Below are 21,802 nucleotides of genomic sequence, written 5' to 3'. Positions count from 1 at the left end.
GCGGTAGTTCCCACTAATTAATGTAGAGTCAGAGGATTGTTATCAGCCAGACAGAGTGCTGCTTTAATACAGATCTTCTACTAATATTTACTCAGTGAGATTTCCAGCTGACAGATCAATGCTGGACTCTACCTCATTGGTAGAGTGTACGCTACCAAGGTCTGTGGTGTGGTCTTTGTTTCTTCTCCTCTTAAAGGATCAGAACGCTTGCCATAGACAGCACATTTCTCCCTGTCTAATTTAAGCCTTCACTGAGCCCAATCCCATGCTTAAAAGGTGATGCCTGTTATTTCGTGTACATGATGAAACTCATTGTCAACAGACAGATGAATAGTGGGATATTCTGAATGCCAACCTCCCAAATACAGACTCTAAATCCTTTGCCAAAATGCAGCACCAACAAGAAAGAGAAGAATAGAAAGTAAGATTAGAAAGACTTCATATTGAGGATCATTAATGTGCAAGCCAACAAATTCTGTGCTTACTCCCTTATACGCTAGAGATGCTAGGCAAAAGCAGTACTGGGAGGAAGGGGGCCATTAATAGTAGTATCAGAATTGTTCTGGAAAACAGTGTTGAGGTTTGAGCCCCATTCCACACCTGGGACAGGGAAATTGGGAAGAGTTCAAAAGAAAAGCAACACAAACATTAAAAAACTGCTCACACTAGTCAGAGCTGCTGCAATTGATGGACAAACTAGGAAAATGTAAATTATCATTAAAATAGCAACAACCATCAACATTTGAATTCATTTTTCCATCTCCATTTCCCTCATGCATTGGTTCAGACATCAACTGGCCTCATCAGATGAGAAACTATAGGAAGATCCACCACTAGATATCATACTACACACAGGGAATCATAGAAAATATTGGCGATACCTGCTTACTTATTTCCATAGCATCTTATCAACACTAACTACTTACCTATAGCCAAGTACCTCAGGAGATGCTCAGCATCTTCAGTGGTTTTATTCTCCTGTTCTTACAAAAACATTTACAGCACCTTACACCTAAGGAGCTTAAAGCAATTTGCAAATAATTTATTGACTTCACAGCATCCCCAATGATAAAGATGATTCTCCTGATGATAGAACTGAAAAGAGAACCCAGAAGTCCTGACTCCCAGTTTGTAAATCTAAGCAGAAGACAAAAATGCCTCTCAGACTAATGAGAGGACAGAATATTGGGTAAAACTTGACCATACCAAGATCATGTCTAGGTTATCTGAAAATCCTGAAATTCATAAGCTCTTGTTAAAGACAAAGTAAAAGAGAAAGGAGGACTAACTCCTGGCCTATGATTTTGCTAATCAGCAGGAATATATTTGTGTCAGAATGCCCTCGGAGTAAGAGAAAACAGAGCCCAATCCGCAGTCACTGCAGTTCAGTAGCTTTCATTTTATTTGGAAGTTGCATTGTTTTAACACCAACTTTATTTCTGGGTTTGGAGAGTTGGTTTCACTCAGTCAGCTTTTTTATAATCACTCAAAGTTCTTTCCCAGTTCTTTCCAAGTTTGAAACACTCATGTCTACTTCTGAGAAACTGGTATTAAAACTTTCCATTTTTATTTTATTTTATTTTTTCTCAGTAGCATTAACTGAGATTTGGAAGGTACAAAATATATCCATCATGAACTCATCCCCCTGAGAAACTATCAACACATGTAGCTTCTGAAGATTAAGGACATTTTCTGAGCTGAAAGACATTTCCACTAATGACATATACTCTCTTGATGAGGCTGATGTGTTGCGTGGACAGAAGCTGAATTCCCTTCAGCATTTTCCAGTAGATCTATTTCATGTCCATGAAACTTTAAGAAATGAACAGTGATTTAACTGGGATGTGAAAGGAACCCCATATAGTAATAACATGCAACAAAATAAGAATTTCCACCCAGAACATCTTTCCCAATAATGCCTTACAGTGCACTCTACTACTGTTTCATAAGTAGATTTAATACTGGTGAAGAGTTCTACATTGGCAACACTGGTGTCCTCTATCCAGAAGTCAGGCACAGCAGGGGCATCAACAGTGCACGCTTAACCCTATTCTTCCAGCGTGCTTTCATACTGACCTGGAGGGACCATTTCTAGGTAGGAGAGGCTATTTCAGTCTCCAGGCCTAGTCAGTATTTAGTCTGGCTTCAGAGAATGGAGATTAGTGCCAATTAGAATTTTTATCACCTGAGTATGTGGGAGGGAATTGAAACCACCAGACCATTTCAAAAAAGGCCAATAAATGTTCTGTGGCAACTTCTAGACTAACAGACGTATTGGAGCATAAGCTTTCATGGGTGAATACCCACGTGCATCTGACAAAGTGGGTATTCACCCACGAAAGCTTATGTTCCAATACATCTGTTAGTCTAGAAGGTGCCACAGGACTCTGTCGCTTTTTACAGATCCAGACTAACACAGCTACCTCTCTGATACTTGACACCAATAAATCGTCATCAGATAATAATGACTTGGGTTGCAGCTGAGCTGGGTTAGATTTGAACCTCTGGCTCAGAGGCATTTATTCAAACGTCTTTTCCCTTTTCTCCATGTATAAAGCAACACATTCTTTATTAAAGCAAAGCAGGAGAAACTGGCCCTATGGAAATTCCATTCATAGGCACTGCCATCTCTTGGCATAGAACCCATCACTAGCACTCAATGCCTTGCACCAAAAGCTACGGAAGAGAAGAGAAACAGAAGTCAGAGGTAGGGTGCCCAGATGTCCCATTTTTATAGGGACAGTCCCGTTTTGGGGGACTTTTTCTTATATAGGCGCCTATTACCCCCCACCTCCTGACCCGTTTTTTCACAGTTGCTATCTGGTCACCCTAGTCAGATGGTGCCAAAATTCCATCATATCACTAGAACTGCTATCTGACAATCAAAAATGTCTGTCTCTATCTGAGATGTTTCCATAGCAACTATGTCCATGGTATTTAAATAGTGGCACATATCCCATCTGTCTTTGAATGAAGGCACTGAGGTTTCAGGAGTCGCTTTAATATTTGCAGAATATGCTGTTCTAATATATTGATGGGCTTTTAAAATAGAACACAGACTTCTATTTGCATGTCATTAACTTGCAGCCAATGGGTAAGTAGCTGCATAGATCAACACAGACTGGTAGAAATCCACTTTAAAGTATCATATTTTCCAAAGACTTAGGAATTCACCAACCCCCACTCAGCACAGGCTGACTCAGCAGGCGAGACTTACCGGACATGGATGGAAAAGCAGAAGGCACTAAACTGTCTGAAAGAAACTCCAAGCATGTGGTCTGAGTGAAAGAAAAGGTCAAGGGGCGGGGGGAAGGCAGCAGGAGAAATCTAGGCATAGAAAACCAATGGCCTTCCAGAAGCAATATCTTTCATTCTCTTTTAGGGCTCGATTCTCTGCTATGCCCAGCTTCCACTAGGTGCAGGAGAGGAGATCCCTGATTCTCTGACCCACCCTGGTCACAGGTGAAAACAGCCCAGAGACCATTCCCCAGTTGGGGATAGTTAGAGGATATCATCCACTAGCCACTTTGGCCATCCACATCCAGCATGTCCCCAACATGCCCACCAGGCTATGCAAAGGCAGGTGTAGGAGCCAGCTCCACAAGCTCTGCACCCACTGGGGACTCCCCCATACAGGCAACCTGCAGGAACTTTCCTGAACAGTGCAAAGAGAGTGGAACAGGAACAAGAATCCGGTCACTACTCTCCTGTGTGTGGCCAGTGTTCTGAATCCTTTGGAAACTCCAGAGAATCTAAGGAACCTCAGATTTTCAGGCTCCACCACTCTGATAAACACAGCTGGGAGCCAATAAAGCAACCAGCCACAATGTGGAAACAAGGAAGCATAAATATTACTAAGGTCCTTGATCAGGAATGCAAAGCAACCGCATTTTTAGATCCCCACTTCCTCTGGCCTGTTTACCCTATCAGATACCACCGCAGCCGTCTTTCTATGCACAGTAATGTTGCTCACAGTCCCAGTGTAAATTCAAAGACTGAACAGACACCCAGCCCTCCCCAAACTATCCCACATAAACAAATGTATATATTGCAGGAGCTGAGACACCATTCAAACCAGGCTTCACAAGGTCTAGATGTGACCAGTCTTATGTCCAAAGATACACCAGAGCTGGTGGCACTGTAGGACAAAGGCTATTGTCATCTCCCAACTATTGGCAACAGTAAGGAAAAAAGTATCAGATGGGTAGCCGTGTTAGTCTGTATCCACAAAAACAATGAGGAGTCTGGACTCCTTGTTGTTTTAGTAAGGAAGAAATGTTCATAGCAGTCTCCATTGTCCTCCATTTCTGCATTTATGCTCACACTCTTTTGTGTATGCAAACCCAATGTGAACTCAGCCTGCATTTGGTTTGCACACAAAACAGTTTCAGTGTGTGTAAATCCTAACAGTTGTGCCCACAAATGATAGTGTGTGAAAACCAGCAGGTACATGTGATTGGGCGTGTGCAAAGTTGCACAAGCACAAATGGAAACATTTGACACTGAAAACTCCAATCAAGTGTCTGGGGGAGTGGCGGCGAATTAGAGAAAATACAATAGGATCAAATAAACAAGCAGTGGTTTAATAAAAGGAGGAAAAAGGCAAGGAGTCCACACCTAGATAGTGATAGTTTTCATGCATTTGGGACTAATGGACACAGTAGTACAGTGGCATTCTGTGACATACAGTGGCGCTACAACATTATGCCTGGCAAAGGCAGCTTCCCCAGCCCTGATTGGAACATATATTTTCTTACTTCACTCCCCACAAAGGGACCTTTCTTTAGAGATGGAAGGCAGTTGCTTCTTTTATTTTTTTGTATTAATAAATGAATGTGATTCTAGTAGAAGGCATGAGACTGGCAGCCCAGGAGACTGACGACTTCTGTTTTAACCACAAAACAGGTACAGCATGGGCAGTGCAAGTTCTCCCATGCTGGCCGCCTTTGCCTATGTGCCTCAGTCCTGACCCAGAGGGGCCACTGCTAGGGATAAGAAGTAAGGTCAGTCCTCATTGCCCATTGGTTCTTTGGCTCATCTGCTGAGATTGCCAACAAGGAAGCCAATTAGTGCTAATGGGAAGGATGGTTTTTGCAATGTTACCTGTCAATTGGGAACTGAGCTGAGACACCGGAACACATTTCAGACAAGCTGCCAAACAACAAGAGGTTGTAATCCCTCTAGACACAGGTAGATTCAAACAAGTGACCTAGAGATGAAAGGCTTGATAGCCCATTTCTCATCCCCTGAGCCATCCAACACCCCCAGAATAATGATATAACTTCTGTTTGAACACAGCTTTTCAGGAAGTGGCTAAAATAGCACTCAAGAGTGGTAGCCGTGTTAGTCTGTATCAGCAAAAACAACGAGGAGTCCTTGTGGCACCTTAGCACTGACTCTTCTGAGTAAGCATAAGGGACTCTCAAGCAGAACAGCATTACAGAGTCAGTACATCTCCTTTTCTCATCTACCCAAACCACTGCAGTAATCACCCATCTGTTAGACTAGAGCCAGCCTTTGACTACACCTACAGAAGTCATTCATGCACATAGGGTGGAAGTTAACTTTTAGATATGCAAACTCGGAGGGCAGAAGTGAGAGCGCGAGAGCCAGGGCTGGAAGCAACCCAGGAACAAAGCAGCCAGCCGGGGAAATTCTATTCTAAATGGTACCTTTAGGAGAAGTGGATATTTGCAAATTCTCTGAATTGGTGTCAGCAGATAACCCTCTAGTGGAATGTCTGTCGTCTTTCTGCCTCCCAAAAGCATGCAGCTCTGTAAACAGAAAGGAAAAGAAACATCATCATTGATACAAAGCTCCCATACTCTCTTGGATAATGACTTTATAGTTCCATAGCACTGTTCACGCATTCGGATCCCAAACCATATTGTACAGGAAAGAGAATCACTTCATCACCATTGAAAAGCAGCCACTCCCTGAAAGGCAGCAACTGTTTTTCTGCTGCTGTTAACACTCTAGAGCATTTCAGAACAAGAAATGAAGAAGAATGCTGCACTCTATGAACACTGCATGCACAAAGCCAGGGAGACGCAATGTCATTCCCAAACCGTGGTCAAGAGTTGCTGGAGGAATTCTGATAAATTTTCAGGACAAGTCAGAGCTGGGGGCCAGTCGATTGTAAATTGAATTGTGGTAGTGCCTAAGCACCCCAGTCACGGACTAGGACCCCACTGTGCTAAGTGCTCTACAAACACACAATGAAAAATTGTTCCTGACCCAAAAGAAACAATAATACTAATAGCAACTGAGTGGGAGTGAATCCTGCATAACAGGTCCCATCAGCCCTCTGCAATGATGTTCTTTTTATTTTTTTTCTTCCTCATTTTATATCCTTTATTCCAGAGGTGGGCAAACTACGGCCCACAGGCCACATCCGGCCCGCATGACGGTCCTGCCCAGCCCTTGAGCTCCCGGCTGGGGAGGCTAGCCCCCGGCCCTGCCCCCGCAGCCTCAGCTCGCCGTGCCGCCAGCACTCTGGGCGGCGGGGCTGTGAGCTCCTGCCAGGCAGCGCGGCGGTGAGAGCCACCAGGTGTAGTGTATTAAATTGCTCTCTGTAGGAATGTGCTACTTACGGAGCACCAGGACTGGCAGCTGTAAGTAGAACACTATAGGTAGCACATTCCTACGAGGAGCAATTTAATGCTCTACACCCAGGTAGGGAAGGCTGTGCCTCCCCAAACAGTCTGGCCCCCGTCCCCTCCCACTTCCCATCCCCTGACTGCCCCCTCAGAACCCACAACCCATCCAACGCCCCCTGCTCCTTGTCCCCGACTGCCCCCTCCCAGGACCCCCCTCCCCTAACCGCTCCCCGGGACCCCACCCCCTATCCAACCCCCCCGCTCCCTGTTTCGTGACTGCCCCAACCCTTATCCACACCCCCACCACCTGACAAGCCTCCTGGGACTCCCATGCCTATCCAACCGCCCCCTGCTCCCTGTCCCCTGACTGCCCCCCAGAACCCTCTGCCCCTTATCCAATCCCCCCACTCCCCGCCTCCTTACCATGGTGCTCAGAGCACCAGGACTGGCAACCGTAAGTAGCACATTCTCATGGGGAGCAATTTAATACACTACACTGGCCCTCCATACAGTTTCGGACCCCCAATGTGGCCCTCGGGCCAAAAAGTTTGCCCACCCCTGCTTTATCCAGTATTTTCCTTTTTGGTGTTGGAGCCCAGCTCCTTCTGGAAAACAAGAATTGGTCTTCACTTCCTAAAACTACCTGCTCAGTTGGAGCACTGACAACACCTGACAAAACACCGACATGCAAGTCATGCTGAAACTCAGTGGATAGAATGTGAAAGGATGGGAAATGCTTCATGAAGATGCTACTAACTGTGGCGGGAGATTTATGTGTGCAAGTGCTGATGACACAAAGGAGGGAGTTAGATGCTCAAAGCTCTCTAGGCATCAATAGGAGATGAGCCATTCTGGGTAAAGATGGTAGTGTGGAGTTCTTAATCCAAAGATAAACATTATACTGACTGAGGTTCAGAACATGTCAAACAATGTGAAGGGGGAAATGTGCAATCAGCAAAAGGAACCCAACTAATGTCATTACTCGATAGTCCCGCTGAACTTAATGTGACCTCTCATGTGAGTTAGTGCTCACCTATATAAGGCTTACACCATTGGGCCCCAAGGATATCGAACCCAAAAGGCTAAAAGAAGATGCACTCATTAAAGTTATGGCCAAAGTTTGAGCTGCAGGAAATCAAAGTCCATTGCATCCCATAGACAGTCTCACTGCCTAATCATCATGTCTGAACCCACCGTTTGGTTCCAGGGTATGTTTTGTTTACCCTATGTGACATATGATTAGGCTGTGAGACTGTCTATGGGATGCAGTGGACTTTGATTTCCTGCAGCTCAAACTTTGGCCATAACTTTATTATACTGTTCCTAATGAGTGCATCTTATTTTAGCCTGCAGTTTCCAGACAGAAAAGGGTAAATGGGCATGTCTGTACCCAGGATAGGGCAAACCCATCCAGTTTTGGTTAGACGTAGTTAATGAAAGGGACAATATAAACTCTCCACAAACTATACACTCAGTATAGTTATTGCTGATACAAGAAGTAAGAAAAGTAAATCCAAACCCAACCAAGTCCAGGTAAAAGGGTCAGAGTTGTTCCATAACTCATTCAAAGTGTATTTGAAAGACTCACAAAACCTTCCAGTCAACCAAAGTTAAGTTTTATGTTTGTAATGACGCCTCAAACAAGCCAAGCTTCACCTGCTTTGTTCATTAAGAACATTTTCCTAGTGCATCATTCATTATAGTGGCCCAGAAGCACTCTGAGCATTGGTGCTTTTTTGGCTGTAGGTTTAATCATCTCTCTACTTTCAGACAGCCCTCACAGACACCATTTATCAACAGCCCCGAATGATATTTTTTCATACAATCTCCTGCACAATAACCACGCTCCAGGCTATTCTAGATCTGTGGTGCTTGCTACCAGCTCACAAAGCTCTCAGTTCAATTTTCCAAGAGTCTCGTGTGATTCAGTCCTTCCCAGGCCTCTTCTCCGCCCATCACTCCAACACCGGATCAAAATTGCCATTTAAATCTTACTAAGTTTTCAGATATATTCCCAGATTTTCTGAAGCTGGACTCTATATTTCACCAGCTGTGAGAGGGCACCCAGGCCAAATCCATTCACACAAGCAATGCTTTGTATTCTAATGTAGCCCTCGTTGCAGGGTGACATTATAACGTGGGCTTTCATGGGAGATTGGGGGTGGAAGAAATTATAGCAGCCACAGCAAAGCACAGGCTTTAGTGTTTTCCCCATATTTACAGCTATTTTAAGAATCTTTTGAATCCAGGTGCTACAGAAAACGACAGTTGGCAGCACATCATCTCTTACTCTGGGCCTCCTGCCCAGTTTGCCAGTTGAGGCCAACAACATAGCTAATGCTTTTTGTCTCTGTTGGCCCAATTAGTAGGTGCAGAGAACACTCTGAAACAATGGTCATATGCACTTTTCTCTCTAGACCAGGGGCAACCTTCGGCACGCAGCCCATCAGGGTAATCCGCTGGCAGGCCGCGAGACATTTTGTTTACATTGACCATCCACAGGTGCGGCCCCCCACAGCTCCCAGTGGCCATGGTTTGCTGTTCCCGGCCAATGTGAGCTGTGGGAAGCAGCGGCCAGCATGTCCCTGAAGCCCGCGCCACTTCCCGCAGCTCCCATTGGCTGGGAACGGCAAACCATGGCCACTGGGAGCTGCAGGGGGCTGTGCCTGAAGACAGTCAATGTAAACAAAATGTCTCATGGCCCGCCAGCAGATTATCCTGACGGGCCACGTGCTGAAGGTTGCCGACCCCTGGTCTAGACCTTCTCCCAAATAATTTTTCCTTTGCAGTGACACACAGAGGAGCCAACAGGCTAGAAGGAGACACTTCAGTGCTTCAAAAACACAGTGACATCATGGGACTAACTCAAACTCACAAGAGTGAAGAGGGCCTAAATACTTAAGGGAATGAACTCTTGTTCTCCATGCTTCCTGTTAGGTCTAGGAATTGTGGCTGAAAAGTGCCCAGAGGATGAGGGCCTACCTGGAAGGGATATTCATTCAGAAGGGGCTTCTGCTTCTCTATTTAATCCGGAAGGACTAGGCCTTTGGCAGGTGGGAGACAAGTTAGGAGTGGAAGGGAATGAAGCCCTCATATGAAGGACCACATTTTCAAAATGGCAGCCTCCTTTCTACCTCAAGGCATGCAGTAAGAACTTAGGGTGATTCAGGATGTTAGGCTATCAGCTGGTGGCAACTCTCACTCCCAATACCTTTGCCCATGGTTGGGAACAAGGGAGAGATGACCTGGAATCAAGGAAGATGGGAGGAGGATGTTGGAGGGAGGAAATGCCACCAAAGAAACAGAAAATAATCAAGAAGTGCAGTTCACTTTTTGGGAGGGAGTTCTGTCTATTGGCTAGAGCATGGAGTGGGAAACCAGATTCACTGGGGTTCTAGTCCTAATTCTGCCATTGACTTGTTGGGCAACTCATTTAATCATCTGTGGGACAACTCATCTCTGGGCTAAATGGGAACAACCTCCTATTGAAATTGCTCGTTCCAGGGCTGAATTTAGTTCTGTGACTCAGTTTGCCAATCAAAACAATGGACATATTAATATCTACCCTCCCAGCAGCTGTAAGGCTTGAATAGTTCATGTCTGTAAAGTGCTTTGAGCCCCTGGGACATGAAAGGTTCCTTGTAAGTACAATACAAAGTTGGATTGTTAAGTGCAAAATGCTAGAGAAGATGCTCACCAGGAGGAATGCTCTCACTGCTGGAATCTTGTTCAGTTCCATTAGGAGCCTGAGTGCTTTCTCATGGTTGCTGCAATATTCCTCGTATACAAAGAACTTGTCTTTCTGCAAGAAAAAAGTAACACATGTTGACTCAGAGTATGATTGTATGGACAGAACTGGTTTGCGTATTTTCTCTCAGAATAATACAAATTAAATATTTTACAAAGGAGTCTGAATTTAGGCACAACATTAACAATAAATGGAGGTGCTCCTCTAATTCCTTAACTACCGTGCTGTAAATATACATGATCCTTCTGGCCATACACATGATGTCACGCCCACAAACTGAAAGAAAATCTCCTTGTTAAAGTACAAGAAGCAGCTGGTAATACCATGTTCTACTTTATTTAAACCACAGGGTGAGAGTGACAGTAGAATTTTTTCCAGTGTAATAGATTAGAGATGCTGAGCACACCGCAAACATAACTTATTTGGAGAACAACATGGAATATTTTACAGAAAAGCAATAAAAACCATTTCCAGCACCTTGCAGTTTAAAGGCTCTTGTGCCCTAGGGGATGAAAGCTCCATGCACCCTTCCATATCCAGGGACCAGACACAATCTGTCCCAAACTATGAGATGGGCACTTTTAGAAGCAGTATCTTGCAGGTATTGGTCCACATAGATCTTCCTCCGCAAGCTGCAGATTAGATACTTGCAGACTTTAACAGCTTTATTTATGTTGATATGCACAGATCCATGCAAAAACTATGGCTGTTTGAAACAGTTAAGCCACATGGATCCGGAGAAATATTAGCTGCATTCCCTATGACCTCATGGAAGAGAAACTGTGTTTACACACTGATACAGGAGGCTAACTCAGCATTCAGGTCAACTGCTTCAGGGCTGGACACGTGCTCATGAACTGAGTAAAGTGCTGCTTGTTTTTATACCAAAGGATCACTGATCTGATGGGGCATTTGTTTCTCCTTTTATTGATGGGTGCAGAGCTAAGACTAAATTGATTTCTCCCCAAACACAATAATACCAATGGCATAGGGCAAACAAAGCAGCAGCCACAAAGAAATTGGAGTGAGACGTGGGCAAGCAGATGCTCTGGACCTTTATCTCTCAGCTGCATGGCTCACATCAGTATATGGCTTTAATCCTGGGGAGTTTGATAGAAAGGGAGGCTCCAGACCACCAGACACAGGAAAAGGCAGGCTGGATGCATGACACACATGGATGGAGGGAACTGGGAATCATGCTGATTGTGTCTTTAAAAGAGCAAGTTAAAGAAGGAGAAGCTGGGCAGGTGAGTTCCTCCAATATTTGCTCTTCTTGACTCCCTCATGCAGCTCCAGACGCACAGGAGCAGAACGCTTGAAAACTAGTTTCCTAGAAATAGCCTCCATTCTCATGACAGCATCTGTTTCAGATCAGGAGGCGAGCTTGTATCAATGCAACAGGAGCAAATGTCATTGCTCAGGTTACTGACTGCAGCATCATGCGTTCCACATTCTGAGAGCTTATATTTGTATCATGACAAAATCACCCTGCTAAACTTGACTCAATATAATAATTATACACACAGCAGAGTGCTTTCATCAAGTCCTTTCCAGCTGCCTTTCATGCATAAGACCCACAAGTATGAGAGCTATTCTTTAAATTACTCAGTGTCTGAAGTATTTAATTTCCTCTCTGGGTGACACTGAGGTTTCCCTCCTTCCCATCAATGAAGAAATGATCAGTTCCATAATTAGAGATGTTATCCCCTGGAATGCTGAACCTACAGTTACCACTACCTTAAAGTGCAATTATGGTCAGACAAGGGACTGTGTAAAAATGACACCTTCTTACTCAGCAGATCTGCTCCCCATGTGCATCCAGACCCAGAGATGCTGTACTGACAAAAATAAATTTTTACTGCTCTAAATTGGAATATTCCTAAAAGCTTTGTTCCCCCATATTCTCTCTGAGCCTTGCATGGAGTCCTTGGAGTGGGGAGAGAAAAAAGTTCCCCTCAAAGGAGCCCCTCAGCTTTTGGGCCCCGATTCATCAAAGCATTTAAGCACACATTTAATTTTAACCATGCGGTCCTTTCCATCCTTATTCAGGAACTTAAGCACATTCTTAAATGCTTCGAGATTGCTTGATTCCAGTGTACTTAGGGGATGCTGCATTAACTTGCCTCATCCTTGAGACAGCATTGTCTGATCATATTCACACAGCACCAGGCAAACAGCAGATGTATCTAATTCAAATTAATAGCAGCTCAGAAATCTGATGGAATCAAATAAACCAGCACTGCTGAACTGGAGGTTGGACCTACAAGTGGTGCATCTACACCCTATTTTTGATACTCTTCCTTTCCATCAGCCAGTAAGGCTCCTACCTAGACCTAGTGGCTCGGTTAGTCAGCAACCTGTCTTGTCTTCATCACTGCTGATTAGGGTGACCAGATGTCCCATTTTATAGGGACAGTCCTGATATTTGGGGCTTTTTTTAATATGGGCTCCTTTTACCCCTTCCTCCCTGTCCCGATTTTTCACACTTGCTAGCCGGTCACCCTACTGCTGATCCAAGGCGGAATGAAGGCTAAGGCTGGCCTACAGTGCAGGTCAGTTGCCATAGATATACATCAATAGATGTTGCTTGGCTGACTTGTGCCTAACTGTTGTGACATTGATGGGAAGCCCCATTGTTCCAGCAGGGAGCAGTCATGTAAAAATAACAGAGAACTCAAAGTCCCATGAAAGCGCTTGTGTGTTGTGAGGGTTTTTTGTGGGGGAAGGGGAATTCTGTGCTTTGTTCAGACCATAAGTTATATGGAGGCAGATGCTGCTTGGCCTCTGAGGTTATATCACTGTCAGCAGGTAGTTCACTGTGATCCAGGAATCTGCACACAGACTTCCTGTACTGCTTCCACCCGACATGAATCAGCTCTGGCAATAACAGAGAGACCAAGCTCTCGCCAGCTCTGTGCATTTCTGGTCCGCAGACAGCCTGATGTTTCCATGGTCTGCATAAAAGAGTCTTTATGACAAGGAAACTCAGGGAAAACGTTTAGAGCTTAGAAATTCAAGGGAAATGTCAGAAAGAGACACCATTAGCCTGTGGGCACTTGAGTCCTGGGATTCTCACTCTATTTGCTGAATTTAGCATTTTTTTAAAAACAGCTATCTGCTGCAGGGGAACATCTGTGCTAACATCTGGCAGGTGACACGGAAGTGGCACTTGTAATCGGGAACAATGATGAACTTGCTATTAAGTCAGGTGATCATGAAGATACACGGGCACATTCAGGTCACAGGCTTTATCTAACTTCCTCACCACTAACCCCCTTTGGGTTATGCTGTGACTTGACCATAATGAAAAACAATGTGGCGAGAGTGATGTTTGGATTCACAAAACCTTTAGTGATTTTCATATGCAATTCAGGGTGGGAAATCCATCTATTCATTCTACTCTATTTGCTAGGGGGACCCAGAGACTTACAAGATTTATTTTTAGAATATTTGTTATCTCAAGGTTTTTTCCCTTCTGCATCTAGGTTGCTCACTTGTCAAACTGGCTAACAACATGTGCTACAGAAAAAGTGTCAGCTCTACAGCTATGTCCCAGAACTGCATCTCTTGGGGATCATTGTTGGCTTTTTCCCTTCAAAGCCCAGAGTGTTCCATCCTTTATTCTCCTTGTGACAAAATACTGCCCACCATTTCGCTGAAACTATGCAATGACTCCATGGAAAACTGCTGAGAAGAACGGTACCTCCATAGTACAGCTTGCTCACACGTGCCACGACTTCACTAGAATAGTACCAATTACAGACATGGGGCACTGGTACCCTAAGCAAAGAGGGGAACTGGAGATCTGCTTTAAACCCAGGCCACTGCATTAGAAATCTCACTGCCAGTTGCCAGGGTATCATTATTTAAATCTGCATTGTGGCAAGACACTGGCCCCTGAGAATTAGCCCTTTCTGTCTTCCACATTGCTGCACTTCAGGCTGTATATTATCTTCTGAGCTCCAGCAGGACCCCACATACTAAGAGATTGCTTTCTCCCCCTTTGCTAACCTTCTCTTGGTCATTGCTTGCCTGGAACTAAGTGGTGATAGTACCTCCCAGCATCTCCATCTGCATCTCCTTAGAACTGGAGCCCTAGGTGGACACACATAGCAATTATGGTTATGACCAGTCTTGACTGTATCTTCTGAACTGGAAGGAGTTTGACTCACTGCAATGTATGGACTGCAAGCCTTTCTCTCTTGGGAACTGTGGGACAGGATCGTGTAGACATTATGAACAATGCATTGTACGGGCTTCAGTGCAAATTGATGCAGAATGTGCCAGTCCATTAGACTCCAATACAAGCGAAATTTGCAGTAGCACTCATCCATCTAGCATTATTGTCTAATCAGTGGTTCTCAACCAGGGGTCCGGGGCCTCTTGGGAGGCCGCGAGCAGGTTTCAGGGATCCGCCAAGCATGGCCAGTGTTAGACTCGCTAGGGCCCAGAGCAGAAAGCCAAAGTCCCGCCGCACGGGACTGCAGCCCGGGGCACCAAGCCCCACCATTCAGGGCTGAAGCCAAAGCCTGAAGAACTTAGCTTCGTGGTGCCCCATGGTGTGTGGCCCTGGGCAATTGCTCTGCTTGCTACCCTTTAACGCCGGCCCTGGCTTTTATATGCAGAAAAACAGTTGTTGTGGCACACTGGGCCCTGGAGTTTTTATAGGAGGGGAAGGGGAGCTCAGAAAGAAAATGGTTGAGAACCCCAGTCTAATTATTTCTCTATTACACATTTATGTATATTTCATTAATAAGGGGTATTCGATTAAGAATGAATTACTAAACATTTCAATAACAAAGTTATATATGAGTGGTTTTCAACCTTTTTTCATTTGCGGACCCCTAAAAAATTTCAAATGGAGGTGTAGACCTCTTTGGAAATCTTAGGCCTGGTCTATACTATGACTTTAATTCGGATTTAGCAGCGTTAAATCGAATTAACCCTGCACCCGTCCTCACAATGAAGCCATTTATTTCGAAATAAAGGGATCTTAAAATCGATTTCTGTACTGCACCCTGACGAGCGGAGTAGCGCCAAAATCGATATTGTCATTTCGAATTAGGGTTAGTGTGGCCGCAATTCGATAGTATTGGCCTCCGGGAGCTGTCCCACAGTGCACTATTGTGACCGCTCGGGACAGTAATCTGAACTCAGATGCACTGGCCAGGTAGACAGGAAAAGCCCTGCGAACATTTGAATTTCATTTCCTGTTTGCCCAGCGTGGAGAGCACAGGTGACCACAGATAGCTCAGCTCATCAGCATAGATAACCATACAGGCCGATAATCGAAAAAGAGCACCAGCATGGACCGTACGGGAGGTACTAGATCTGATCACTATATGGGGAGAGGATTCAGTGCTAGCAGAACTTCTTTCGAAAAGACGAAATGCCAAAACTTTTGAAAAAATCCCCAAGGGCATGATGGAGAGAGGCCACAATAGGGACTCAGATCAGTGCCGCGTGAAAGTCAAGGAGCTCAGACAAGCCTATCAAAAAACAAAGGAGGCAAACGGTCGCTCCGGGTCAGAGCCGCGGACATGCTGCTTCTACACCGAGCTGCATGCAGTTCTGGGGGGGGGCCGCCACCACTACCCCACCTCTCACCGTGGATTCCGAGGCGGGGATAATCTCATCAGCTACACCTGAGGATTCTGCGGACAGGGAAGAGGAGGAGGAGGAGGAGGACGAGCTTGCAGAGAGCACCCAGCACTCCGTTCTCCCCAACAGCCAGGATCTTTTTCTCAGCCTGACTGAAGTACCCTCCCAACCCTCCCAAGCCAGTATCCAAGACCATGACCCCATGGAAGGGACCTCAGGTGAGTTTACCTTTTAAAATATAAAACTTGTTTTATAAGCAAGCGTTTTTTAATGATTACTTTGCCCTACGGACTTGGGATGCATTCGTGGCCAGTACATCTACTGGAAAAGTCTGTTAACGTGTCTGGGGATGGAGCGGAAATCCTCCAGGGACATCTCCATGAAGCTCTCCTGGAAGTACTCCAAAAGCCTTGCCACAAGGTTTCTGGGCAGTGCAGCCTTAAAAGTCAAGGAGCTCAGACAAGCCTATCAAAAAACAAAGGAGGCAAACGGTCGCTCCGGGTCAGAGCCGCGGACATGCTGCTTCTACACCGAGCTGCATGCAGTTCTGGGGGGGGGCCGCCACCACTACCCCACCTCTCACCATGGTAGGACACTTGACCACGCCATGCTTGCAGCAAGTAATCTGGTATCATTGCCTGACAAAGCCTGGCAGCGTATGGTCCCGGTGTTTGCTGGCATTCAAGCAACATCCGTTCTTTATCTCGCTGTGTAATCCTCAGGAGAGTGATATCGCTCATGGTAACCTGGTTGAAATACGGGAATTTAATTAAGGGGACAGAGGTGGCCGTTCCTACTGGGCTGTTTGCCTGTGGCTGAAAAGAAATCCTTCCCTGCAGTTAGCCAAGCGCAGCGGGGTGTGGGGGGGGGAATTGGCCCTGAGCTTTTCGCATTTGGCTAGCAGGGATCTTCCCTGTTACCAGCCACGCGGTGGGGAGAGGGATACAGCGATCATCCCAGAAAATTCATGGCGGGAGGGGCGGGAGGGTTAGTTTGGTTTCTGCAGGGATCTTCCCTGATACCAGCCATGCGGTGGGGGGAGGGATAAAGCGATCATCCCAGAGAATTGGATGGGGGGGGTTAGTTTGTTTTCTGCTGCTGAAGGTTAACAGGAAAACCGCAGCAGTCAGCAGGCTTTGCTTGGTATGTGGGAAAGGAGGGCGCAGAAGCCGAAAGACAATGGCTTATCATGGCCGCATGCAAGCTGAATTCTGTTGCCCGGACCTGCGTCTGTGATCTCTAACAGCAAAGCCACAGGCACTCAATATTAAGATGGAAAATGCGACCTTGTACTGAAATCACATATGCTATGTAATGTGAAAAGTGTAGTTCACCGTGAAAGAGTATAAGCATTGTTCTGTAAAATGTATCATTTTAAAAACTTCTCTCCTTTTTTTTCAACCCTCCCTCCAGAAGCTGCAAATTTTTTAAGCCTCCCTCCTCCGTCCCGAAGGCTATCTCAGATAAGGTGGCGGAGAAAGAGGACGCAAGACGAGATGTTCACGGAAATAATGGAATGCACCCGCAATGAAAGAGCTCATTTGAATGAGTGGAAGGACACGGTATCTAAATTTAGGAAAGATGCCAGTGAACGCGAGGTCCTGAGGGACGCTCGAGATGAGAGGTGGCAGGCTGCAACGCTGGGGCTGCTGCGTGATCAAACAGACATGCTCCGGCGTCTGGTGGAGCTTCAGGAACGGCAGCAGAATAACAGACTGCCGCTGCAGCCGCTGTATAACCTCCCTCCCCCCTCACCATGTTCCATATCCTCCTCACCCAGACATGTAAGAATGCGGGGGGGCAGAGGCTCCGTGCACCCTCCCACTACACCCCAGTGGACAACCCAACCAAAAGGCTGTCATTATATTGAATTTTTTCAGTGGCCTTTTACTTCCCTCTTCTCCTCCTCCCAAACCTCACCCAGATTGCCTTGTCGGTTCTCTCCCTATGTTTATAATCAATTAATAAAGAATACATGATTTTTAAATGATAGTGACTTTATTTCCTTTGAAAGCAAGCTGGGGGAAGGGGGAGGGTGGGTTCCTTACAGAGAATGAGTCAATAAAGGGGGCGGGTTTTCATGAAGGAGAAACAAACAGAAATTTCACACTGTAGCCTGGCTAGTCATGAAACTGGTTTTCAAAACTTCTTTGATGCACAGCGCTTCCTGGTGTGCTCTTCTAATCCCCCTGGTGTCTGGCTGCGCGTAATCAGCAGCCAGGCGATTTGCCTCAGCCTCCCACCCTGCCATAAAGGTCTCCCCCTTACTTTCACAGAGATTGTGGAGCACACAGCAAGCAGAAATAACAATGGGGATATTGGTTTGGCTGAGGTCTGAGCGAGTCAGTAACGATCGCCAGCGACCTTTTAAATGGCCAAATGCACATTCTACCACCATTCTGCACTTGCTCAGCCTGTAGTTGAACAGCTCCTGACTACTGTCCAGGCTGCCTGTGTATGGCTTCATGAGCCATGGCATTAAGGGGTAAGCTGGGTCCCCAAGGATAACTATAGGCATTTCAACATCCCCATCGGTTATTTTCTGGTCCGGGAAGTAAGTCCCTTGCTGCAGCCGTTTAAACAGAGTAGTGTTCCTGAAGACGTGAGCGTCATGAACCCTTCCCGGCCAGCCCACGTTGATGTTGGTGAAACATCCCTTGTGATCCACAAGTGCTTGCAGCACCATTGAAAAGTACCCCTTGCGGTTTATGTACTGGGTACCCTGGTGCTCCGGTGCCAAGATAGGGATATGAGTTCCATCTATCGCCCCACCACAGTTAGGGAATCCCATTGCAGCAAAGCCATCCACTATGACCTGCACATTTCCCAGAGTCACTACCTTTCGTAGCAGCACCTGAGTGATTGCTTTGGCTACTTGCATCACAGCAGCCCCCACAGTAGATTTGCCCACTCCAAATTGATTCCCGACTGACCAGTAGCTGTCTGGCGTTGCAAGCTTCCACGGGGCTATCGCCACTTGCTTCTCAACTGTGAGGGCTGCTCTCATCTTGGTATTCTGGCGCTTCAGGGCAGGGGAAAGAAAGTCACAAAGTTCCAAGAAAGTGCCCTTACGCATGCGAAAGTTTCGCAGCCACTGGGAGTCATCCCACATCTGCAACACTATGCAGTCCCACCAGTCTGTGCTTGTTTCCCGGGCCCAGAATTGGCGTTCCACGGCTATAACCTGCCCCATTAACAGCATGATCTCCAAAGCACCGAGTCCCGTGGTTTGATAGAATTCCATGTCCATATCCTCATCACTCTCACCGCTGCGCTGCCGTAGCCTACTCCGCGCCGCCTGGTTTTGCAGGTTCTGGTTCAGCATAAACTGCACGATAACACGCGAGGTGTTTACAATGTTCATGACTGCTGTCTTGAGCTGAGCGGGCTCCATGCTTGCCGTGGTATGGCATCTGCACTATTCACCCAGGAAAAAGGTGCAAAACGGTTGTCTGCCGTTGCTTCCCTGGAGAGGGGGGAGCATATACCCAGAACCACCCGCGACAATGTTTTTGGCCCCATCAGGCATTGGGATCTCAACCCAGAATTCCAATGGGTGGAGGAGACTGCGGGAACTATGGGATAGCTATGGGATAGCTACCCACTGTGCAGGTGCTCCAGAAATCGACGCTAGCCCCGGTACATGGACGCACACCACCGAATTAATGTGCTTAGTGTGTCCGCATACATTCGACTTTATACAATCCGTTTCCAAAATTCGAATTATATAAATTCGGATTAATCCCGTAGTGTAGACATACCCTTAGTCTGCAGACCGCAGGTTGAAAACTACTGTTATACAATATTACTTGACGTGTAGTTGTAGCCGTGTCGGTCCCAGGATATTAGAGAGACACAAAGTGGGTGAGGTCTGGAAGAAGAGCTCTGTGTGGCTCGAAAGCTTGTCTCTCTTACCAACGGAATTTGGCCCAGTGAAAGATACTACCTCATCCACCTTGTGACTCTATACAATACAACATTTATACAAGAAACTATAGTCAGTGAGGTTAATGGGGTTATACACCTGGGCTGAATTTGGGCGAATGACTATATACTAACATTTCCGTGGAATCAATGCTATTTTATAAGAAACCCTGCAGTTTTCCAGCACCCCCAAGGGAACATCCTGTTTTAGTATCTCCAGTTAATAACTGTAAAATAAACATCTCCACATAATTGTAAAATAAACATCTGATCATTAGTATGTCCCATTGTCAGGCAGTGATACTAGTAGGTGTTCAATATATGGACCATAAGAACAGGTTAGGCAAACACCTGTCAGGGACGGTCTAAATGGACTTAATCCTGCCTCTGCACGGGGGGCGGGGGGGGGGGGTGGATTAGATGACCCCTTGAAGTCTGGTCCAGCTCTACATTTCTATGATTTGTTGTTCTCCTGTGTGTTTGCATAGCCTTAACATGGTGTGGCCCCACTCTTCACTACAGCCTCTGGGCACTACTACAATATAAATAATACATTCTACTTCTAGTAATAATATTTACATGATTGTCACATCACAAATAAACAAATGTATGCAAAGGGAGCAGGTGCTGTGGTTTTATGAATGTAATGAATGACTGTATAAATTCTGTGCACTCAAACAGACCAGGTACACTATAAAGTCTGGATCATCCCAGATTATTGAAGCATGATGGAATAGATTTGAATGGAGAGTTGCTGCTGTTGAATAAAGTTATTAGAGTTCTCAGCAAAGATGTTATGTGGGAGGTTTCTGATTTTCAAACGCCTTGGGAGTGCAGTCGCACATAAAAAATGTCCATGCAACTGTGTGTTATTGTATGCAAATCAGGTAACTTTGCATGCAAATAGCATGTGAGTGAGATGCCAATCAAATTGTACACATTCATAATTACTTGTCTTGCATACACAATTAGTGTATTTTATACAAAAATTAGTCTTGGGATTGCGCACCTAAATCGGGCCTTCATTATGTAACCAAAATATTAAGGAGAATTGCTACAGTAGGAGTCTTAGTTTTGAATTTTCTGTCTTTTTTGGGTTTAAAATCCCAATCTTATTTTGTATTAAAACATAGAGATTTTTGCATTGATTCTATTTAGAATGGAGATGCTCTTTTAAAACTTTTAGAACCAAAGAAAATTAACTCTTAGTAAAATGTGATCAGCTAGATTAGAAGAAAAGAAAAAAGAAATTCTATGCAAGGGGAAGAGGAAGAATTTCTAAAAATACCTCCTTGTTTTGCTGGGTTTGATCTGGTTGCCATTGTTCCAGTCTCATTCACAAAGGTTTTTCCCACCCTATATAGTACGTTCATAAAAGATACACATTGTCATGGTACAGTTACCAAAACTAAGAGATTAGGGCTAGCTAAGGGACATGGGAGCATGTGACAGGAAACTGCATTTACAGATAGCATTAAGTCATTGTACTCACAAATTTTAAGAAAACATTTCCCAGTTCATGCTGAGATTGAGGTTCTGGTTGTAAACAAAATTCCAGGGCAGCCAAGAACTCCTTGTGAACGTCAAGAATGTCTTCGATGTTGGAAAACAGGATCTGAAATACCAAGAGAAATCCAGTGTTAACTGTTGATGAAGGTTGGGGTGTCTTATTAAAGTAGAAGTGCCTAAATACGGTGCCTATCTACTGCTGCCAGGAAGCAATCAAAATCAATAGGAGTGGCTGCATTTTAAAATGTCTCTGGGGTACGGATGATTATGTGCCTTTCACATTCTCAGCCTTCCCCCAGGGAGGATCTTAGTTTTGCTTGTGCCATTGACCTATGTAAATAAAGATGAACTTTCCAAGGCCTGATAATCATCATCGGCCTTTGTCAGTTCTATAGAATGTTTCTCACAAACTCTCAAGAAG

At 45.4% G+C, this 21,802-nt stretch overlaps 1 protein-coding gene across 3 annotated transcripts in view; it reads right to left on the bottom strand.

Moving 5' to 3' along the window:
* Window positions 1-21,802, bottom strand: part of PREX1 (phosphatidylinositol-3,4,5-trisphosphate dependent Rac exchange factor 1) — a 220,400-nt gene that overhangs the window by 105,419 nt on the left and 93,179 nt on the right. For all 3 annotated transcript variants that reach the window (XM_034786896.1, XM_034786897.1, XM_034786895.1), the window contains exons 3-5: window positions 21,365-21,487; window positions 10,297-10,401; window positions 5,673-5,774 (exon numbers count right to left, since the gene is read on the bottom strand). In XM_034786896.1, coding sequence (XP_034642787.1) covers window positions 5,673-5,774; window positions 10,297-10,401; window positions 21,365-21,487 — 330 coding nt within the window. The remainder of the gene's footprint in view (window positions 1-5,672; window positions 5,775-10,296; window positions 10,402-21,364; window positions 21,488-21,802) is intronic.

Source organism: Trachemys scripta, chromosome 12, assembly GCF_013100865.1.
Source record: "Trachemys scripta elegans isolate TJP31775 chromosome 12, CAS_Tse_1.0, whole genome shotgun sequence".
Taxonomy (NCBI): domain Eukaryota; kingdom Metazoa; phylum Chordata; order Testudines; family Emydidae; genus Trachemys; species Trachemys scripta.
The sequence above is the reverse complement of the archived record's forward strand: the minus strand, read 5'-3'. Positions and strand labels throughout refer to the sequence as shown.